The sequence below is a fragment of the Carlito syrichta genome, unplaced genomic scaffold (genome assembly GCF_000164805.1).
Source record: "Carlito syrichta isolate Samal-C Ts95f unplaced genomic scaffold, Tarsius_syrichta-2.0.1 Scaffold119607, whole genome shotgun sequence".
Taxonomy (NCBI): Eukaryota; Metazoa; Chordata; class Mammalia; order Primates; family Tarsiidae; genus Carlito; species Carlito syrichta.
Window position 1 is genome coordinate 65,548 of NW_007063703.1, and position 7,343 is coordinate 72,890.

A 7,343-nucleotide genomic window follows, 5' to 3' on the forward strand; every position below is an offset into this window, starting at 1 on the left:
GACCGGCTAGACTGACCCGTGGAGCCGCCCGGGGCCCACGTCGTCCAGGGACCTAACGCAGATACTGCGGGCGGTGTTTGAAGATGGCCTCGAACGGCGCGTCACTCTCCGCCGGCGATCGGGGGAATCGGGTGGCCAGCCGATCTTCCCGCGACGCCCTCAACGCGTCGGCCTTGGCGTTGGCGATGGTCTCCGGAGACAGCTGCCTCGTCGCCAGGCCCGAGGGGACTCTTCATGCAGGACCTTGGCCGGCGGTGCGGCTGAGCCTTCGCTCCGAGATCCGTCGGGCGAGTGGTAGCGGTCGGAGCCCAGCCTGCTTTATGAAGGGGAGGGAGCCGGATGCCCGGACCCAGAGCCGCCAGGCCAGATTCACACCCTACCGGATCCCCGAGCGGAAAGCCGACCTCCTGAGAAGCGTGCTGCAGCAGCGCCTGCTTGCCTTGGGAAGCGTCATCGCCGCCCAGATTTTGTTCTAACACGCACGCCTTCCCGCCGGCCCTCCATTTCCTTGTCAACAGGCTCTCTGAAACCCTTTCTTGGAGTAATAGCCGTCTCGTCGTCGTCTTACTTTCAGAGGGCTGTGTTTTCGTGTAGTCGGCTCCTGGGGAGTTGTGTGGGGGCAGTCTAGCACGAAGGGAAGTTCGGCTGCTGATTAGTTCAGGGGGTCGTATGCAGCCAGGGGGATTAGATCAGGAAGGAGGAGGCAGAAGGGATTTTCCCTAGGTCGCCACAAAGCTGGGCTGGTGGGGTCCTCGTCCCCAGAGGGCAGCGGTTCTCTGATTTCGCATCTTCCCCGTCAGGGGTCCACACCTCTCCGAGTTCCTCAACCCCTCCCCTGCCAGTTCCCCTACTTTGAGACTAGTAATTCCCTACCTCTTTACCTTGGACGCTTCCCTTTACCACGTTGGTGAAAAAGAAATGAGCGTTTCTTTCTTTCTTTTTTTGAGTAAGAGTCTCACTCTGTTGCCCAGGCTGGAGTGGCATGCTCACAGCCACCACACCCTGGACCTGCTGGACTCAGGCCATCCCTCCACCTCAGCTTTCCAAGTAGCAGGAACCGCAGACATGTGCCACCATACCTGGCTAATATATATATATTTTTTCTTAATTGTAGAGACGAGGTCTCACCATGTTGCGTGGGCTGGTATTGAACCCCTGAGCTCAGGCATTCCTTTCGCCTCCGCCTCCCAAAGTTCTGGGATTACAGGCATAAGCTACCACGCCTGACTAAAGTGCTCATTTTTTAATTAACTGGCTTATCCTTAAGTCTTTTCTTTAGAACTTACCCTCTTCCATTCCCCCATTCACGTTTTAATCTCTTTTTAAACTTTTTTTTTTATGAAAACGAGGTCTCTCTGTGTTGACCTGACTGATCTTGAACTCCTGAATTTAAGCAGTTCTCTGCCTCAGCCTCCCAAAATACTGAGATTTCAGATGTGAGCCACCACACCCTGCTACTTTTTTTTTTCAGAGTGTATCTACAAGCTCCAATCTCAATCACACTGAAAACAAGAAAAACAATGCCTAAACCTTAACCTTTCTTTCACTAACATTCTTAAATCAATTTACATTCCTTTGTTTGCCAAAGACTCCAAACTATTTTTCACTCTATATTTGTAATTGTACTATTTGCCCTCAATCCCAGCTCCTTAATCTGAAACTGATGTCCCACAATACGCTAGTAGAAACATTAGTCATACAGTCTCTTGTCAGAAAACTGTTTACTGACTGTATGGCATCTTCCTTGAAATTTCTTGTCTTAACTCATTCAACTGTTCAACAATGTTTACAGATCTCTGGTAAGCACTGGATGAACTTTACATAGTCCTGCAATCAAGGAGTGTGTTCTGGATGGGGAGGCTAATAAGTGAATAAACACCACTCTGAGCTGTTCATTAGGTACAGTAATAAAAATAAGTAGTAGTTGCAGTGGCTTTTCATAGTACTACACTATCCTAGTTCTCTTACCTGGCTGATTATTCTGCTGCTATTTTTTGTTGAGTGCTTTTACTGAGTGCCATTTGCAAGTCAGTGTGCTAGGACTTTTATTCATCATGTTTCGAGGACTTATTCTGTGCCTGCTACTGCTTGCATTAAGCACTTAGAATAAAACAGTGAACACAATAGATAAGTTCTCTTATGGAGCTTTATATATTACTTGATGATTCTCATAGCAACCTGTAAGAGAAGTACTGTACTTAAGTTTTGTTGCTGAGAAACAACCTGAAAGAGATGAAGCAAACTTTCCAGTCACACAGCTAGTAAATGATAGAGCCTTGCAGCCTTTTAATTTTGTTTCCTCATGTGAATATAGAAATATTTGAGTGATTATTTTCTCAATTGTTCCAAGAATATTATATAACAATTCAGATACCTAAAAAGAAGTTAGTTCATAATATACAATGGATGGCTTAACCTGATCATTACAAAAACCCATGCTTGAGATAGAATAATAAAATTTAGGATGAAGATGAGGATTTTCTTAAAACTTGGAGATGCCTACTAGTGAAAAATGCCACCTCAAAAAATAATGAATTAGCTGCCAGAAAGCTCAGATAGAGGCTGAATCCTGTGAAGGACTTAGAGGAATTCTCAATAGTGTGAAATAGGACTCGATGACTTTTTTTAGCTTTTTCCTCAATCTACCGTTCTATACAGATAAATGTGATTATAACTGGAAATGTGGAATTAGGGGAATGAAAAAGAAAACTCAACCTGAATGTCCATAAGCTGATCAGTGGAAAATGAAAATGTGGTGTACATAACACACATACACATACACACAACCTGGGATACTATTCAGCCATGAAAAGGATGACAATGTATTTTGCAGCACCTTGGATGCAATTGGAGACCATCTTAAGTGAAGTAAATGCAGGAACAGAAAGATACTGCATATTTTCGCTTGTAAGTGGGAGCTAAGCTAAGGAACTGCAAAGACATAAAAGATACCATAATGGACATTGACATGGGGAGAGGATGATACGGATGAAAAATCACCTAATGGGTACATTGTACATAGGTGAGGGTGGAGAGTACACTTAAAGCCTAGACTTCTTCACCACTATATAATGCATCAAATGTCGCCAAAACTCATTTGTACCCACTAAAACCATTGAATTTTTTTTAAATTAGATATACATTGGGTAACCCTGTCAGCAAACCAGGACACGAGAATGGAAGAGGTTGCTATCAATTATGCTGAAGTGACAGGCATAAATTGGGGCTGCCCCAGGCAGAGCAGTTGGCTCATAATTAAAACCAACAAAATGATTCAGCATTAAATATTCTTTAGTTTATCAGGGAAAAGAGGATGAGAGGTGAAATGAGGGAAGAAAAGTCTGGCATAAGAATACAGAAGTGTGCCGGTCACGGTGGCTCAAGCCTGTAATCCTAGCACTTTGGGAGGCCAAGGTGAGAGGATTGCCTGAGCCCACAGTTTCGAGACTAGCCTGAGCAACTTGTTGAGACCTAATCTCTAAATAAATAAAAAAAAGTAGCTGGGTGTGGTGGTGTGTGCCTGTAGTTCCAACTACTAGGAAAGCTGAGGTGGAAGGTATCACCTGAGCCCAGCAGGTCGAGGCTGCGTTGATTGTGACTGTGCCACTGCACTCCAACTTGGGTGACAGAGTGAGACTTCACCTCAAAAAAATACATATATGGAAGTGCACAAGAGCAAGGGAGAACCAAGTACCAGTGACTTCACTTCTGTTTCTTCTCTCATGGAATCACCAGGAGTAGGGCTATGGTTGAATAACAGTATATGTGCCAGAAAAAGAAAATGGTGTGGTTTGTGTTTTGTTTGGCAAGAGGAGAACCTTGTTCACAGAAGTGCTTTGTTATTTTAAGTCCAAGTCAGTGAATATCTAAATTGTCCTTGTTCTTAACATCTGCAGTAGCATTCTAGTTACAAGGCAACCCTTGAGTCACAAAGACTATTGTAGAAGCAAGAACCAACATAAACCTCTTTCAGTGAAACTACTACCTAAAGCAGGGACAACTACATTTCCCGAGAACAGACTATGTTATCTACAATTCATGTATTAGTGCACAAAATGAATTTTCAACATTAGTGATTAAACATGGTATATTGTCTTTCTAAAATAGATGAGTTCTAAGAGTAGCCTAAAAATTAAACCTTCTATAAGTTTTTAAAATGCCATTGTAACTTCCTATTATTATTTCCCCTGCTTATTATATCATACTAAGCAACTGACTAGCATGTGTTGAAATGGAGTCCTTTTAGGCTATTTACTTCCTTTACTCATCAGCACTAAAGTTTTAAGACTCTTAAAAAGAAGGGTGAGTGTTTTACATATCCATTTGGGATAGAGGAAAAAAAGACCTCAGGAGCTAAATCTGGTGATAAGTGCAACTTCAAGAGGGGTGACTTGGAAGAAAAGAGAGAAGAAAGCCAATAGGAGGAAACAGTAAGTGCCAGAAGGCTCAACTGCCTTTTGAGCACAATTATGTTTTTCATTCCCTTGGTGAGTTTATCCAGATCCCACTAAAGTGAAACTTTTGTCTTCCCAATTTTCTGAAAAGTAGGTCCATTTTCCTAGCCAATCAAATGTATGTTTGAATACCTATGACTCTATGCCACCTGTGTCCTGTTCTTATTGCCTATTTCCATTCAGTTGCAAATTCACAATGTATTTATGCTGGCTTTCAATAATCACTCTCATCACCTGGGCTATATTTACCTGGACACAGCCTGTTTTCTTCACCCCTGACTCTCTACTTTATCCTCAATGTATATAGCCTTCAGGCTAATATCCCTAAAGCACATGTCTACATGACTACTATGTCAGTGTTTCCCAGACTATATTCTACAGAACCTCCACTAGAAATACAAGATACTCATTTAATAAAAGACTCAAGGTCAATAAATTTGACAAGTGGCACATGCTTTAGCATTTTCTTGGAGAATGATAATGTGTAATCGCATGTTAAAGATTCAGAAAAAGAAACCTCTTTAACTTAGTTTAACTAGTGTTTCACAAATGTATTTTCCATAAGTTGAACAATCTGTGCATACTACTGTCTTCCTGAGGAGAGTCTCTTCTACAGAAAAATTCGAGCTGGCTTACTTAAAACTCCACTGAACCCAATTTTTCAGATATTAGAATTGGATTTTTATATAGTGTGGCAGATTTTAGTTTCCAGAATGTTAGTAGTTAGAAGCTGGATGCAGTGACTTATGCCTTTAGTCCTAGTTACTCAGGACTCTGAGGTGGGAGGATCCCTTGAACCCAGGAGTTGGAGGCTGTTGCGAGCTGTGATGTACCACTGCACTCCAGCCTGGGCCACAGAGGAAGACTGTCTTTAAACGAACAAACAAGGCAGGTTGGTTGGTTTTCTCACTCATAGTTTGATAGGTTCAACCCTGTCTTTACCTATCAATGTCTTTAGTGGGTGGGTGGGAGAACGAAGGCAAGCGTGCAGCTATAAATTCCCTAGGCTGAGGATCAAGGTTGGCATTATTACTCATGAAACCATTAGGAACATCCCTTGATGAACATAGGTAGGAACAATCATTTCTTAACTGCTGATGATGTATTTTTTAAGGTAATGGTTTGCTTGACTCATTTCACTGGAATATCTGAAGACAACCCTACTTCAAAATGCGTTTTTTTCTAAGAGGAGAAAAATATTGCCTTCAGCTTCCCAAAGACCTGAAAGATACTGAAGCACTACAACTCTAAATACATTGCACACTCCATAAACAGACATTTCAGACTTTTCATAATCTGACCAGTTACATTGCCAGCATTTTCTTCTTAACTCCCTCAGGCAATTGCATGCTCTTCTCTGCCTCTGTGCCTATGCCAATTCTAGTCCCTTTAACTAAATTACTTGTCCTCATTTTCTGCCAGTTAAACTTTTATCTATCTAGGTTAGTCAAGGCTCTTTACATTGCAAAGAGCACACCCATTTTAACCAGGTTAAGCAGAAAAGAGACTATATTGACTCACAGAAGGCTCAACAGAGCTGGGAAAGTGTGAAAAACATCCAATATTTTGTCTACCTATCAACAATTGATCCTCCATCCAGCAGCACCATGGTTTTTCTTTTTCTTGAGCTTCTTCCCCTCGTTCTCTGTTCAGGTATTTGGATGAGACTTCACAGCTATCTCTAGAGTCAGAGACAGTCTGTGTCTCATCTCCCCTACGTTGAGGCTCCCTGGGGGCAGACAACACGAGTAAATGTATAATGTGTACAATGAGTAGATATTGAATGAATGTCTGTTAAATGGATGAATAACCTTTACAGACAGGATATCTCTCCTTGGAATCAAAATTCCAAAATAGAACATTTCAGGAAGGTAAGGGCAGGAAATGTACTCTCTTTGGTCTAAAATTTCTACTTGCCTGGGCAGATAATAGTAACATGGTAAGTCAGATAATCTTTGCTTGAAGATTTAGTTCAATGTGAAATCAACCTGCCTCTAGGAATACGACCTAAAGTTATATGCTCATCCAAGATATGGGTAAGTACTTGTGCACATAAATATTTAATGCATTAACATTTTTCCCTATTTATAATTTTAAAAACTCCTGGAAACATATGTCCAAAATACTTCATGTGTAAATTAAAAAAATCAGTGTTTACTATATACTAGGTTGCTGCTAACCATTTTCTCAAGGATTGTTTCATTTAATCTTACAATTATTTTATGACAGGGGTTGACAAACTTTTTCTGTAAAAAGCCAGGTAGTAAATATTTGAGACTTTATGGGCCAAGAGGCAAAATTGGAACTTTTATGTAGCGACTTATGCCACAAGAGAGGAAACAAGCTTCCACAAAATTTGTGCTGATAGAATTCACAGTATACGTATAATTGAGTACAATTTTTGTAATGCTAATGCTATCAAAGAAAAGATGGAATCTTTTTTGGGGAATAACATTTTGCCTAACTGGAATACAAAGTTAAGTGTTCTTTATTATCAAAATCAATGGCAAATACCCATCTATAAATGCTGGTTTTTAATGAGATTTTTATGTATTTTCTCTTTGAAAGTGTCTTTTCATACAGATAGATACTGACATGAATTCACAAGCATATGACTTTAATTGAGCATATTCATCATTTGCAAGGCACTTTTACAATTCTATTAAATTCTTCTCTTGATTTTTGCCTTTTAGAATGTCAGTATATTGCAGATTAATTGCTTCCAATTGAAATTTAGGTAGACACACCTTGATTGCACAGTTAAATGGATTCTGAATTATGAACATTTCTTTGCACTTATCCAGGTCCAAAAGATACTGTTAGAACTCTAGTTTGAGCTTGGAAAAATATAACTACTACAAATTTGTGTGGATATCAACATCTTGCTTC

The 7,343-nt window shown here is 40.8% G+C and overlaps 1 protein-coding gene across 1 annotated transcript; it reads left to right on the forward strand.

Moving 5' to 3' along the window:
- The first annotated feature begins 83 nt into the window (after window positions 1-83).
- CUNH11orf71 (chromosome unknown C11orf71 homolog) lies at window positions 84-524 on the forward strand. Its single transcript, XM_008047964.1, has one exon. The coding sequence runs from the start codon at window positions 84-86 to the stop codon at window positions 474-476; it is 393 nt and encodes a 130-aa protein (XP_008046155.1). The 3' UTR covers window positions 477-524.
- Window positions 525-7,343: the final 6,819 nt, after the last annotated feature.

Excerpts from the sequence above, each read along its gene's own strand:
- CUNH11orf71 (XM_008047964.1), top strand. The coding sequence starts at position 84 with ATGGCCTCGAACGGCGCGTCACTCTCCGCCGGCGATCGGGGGAATCGG.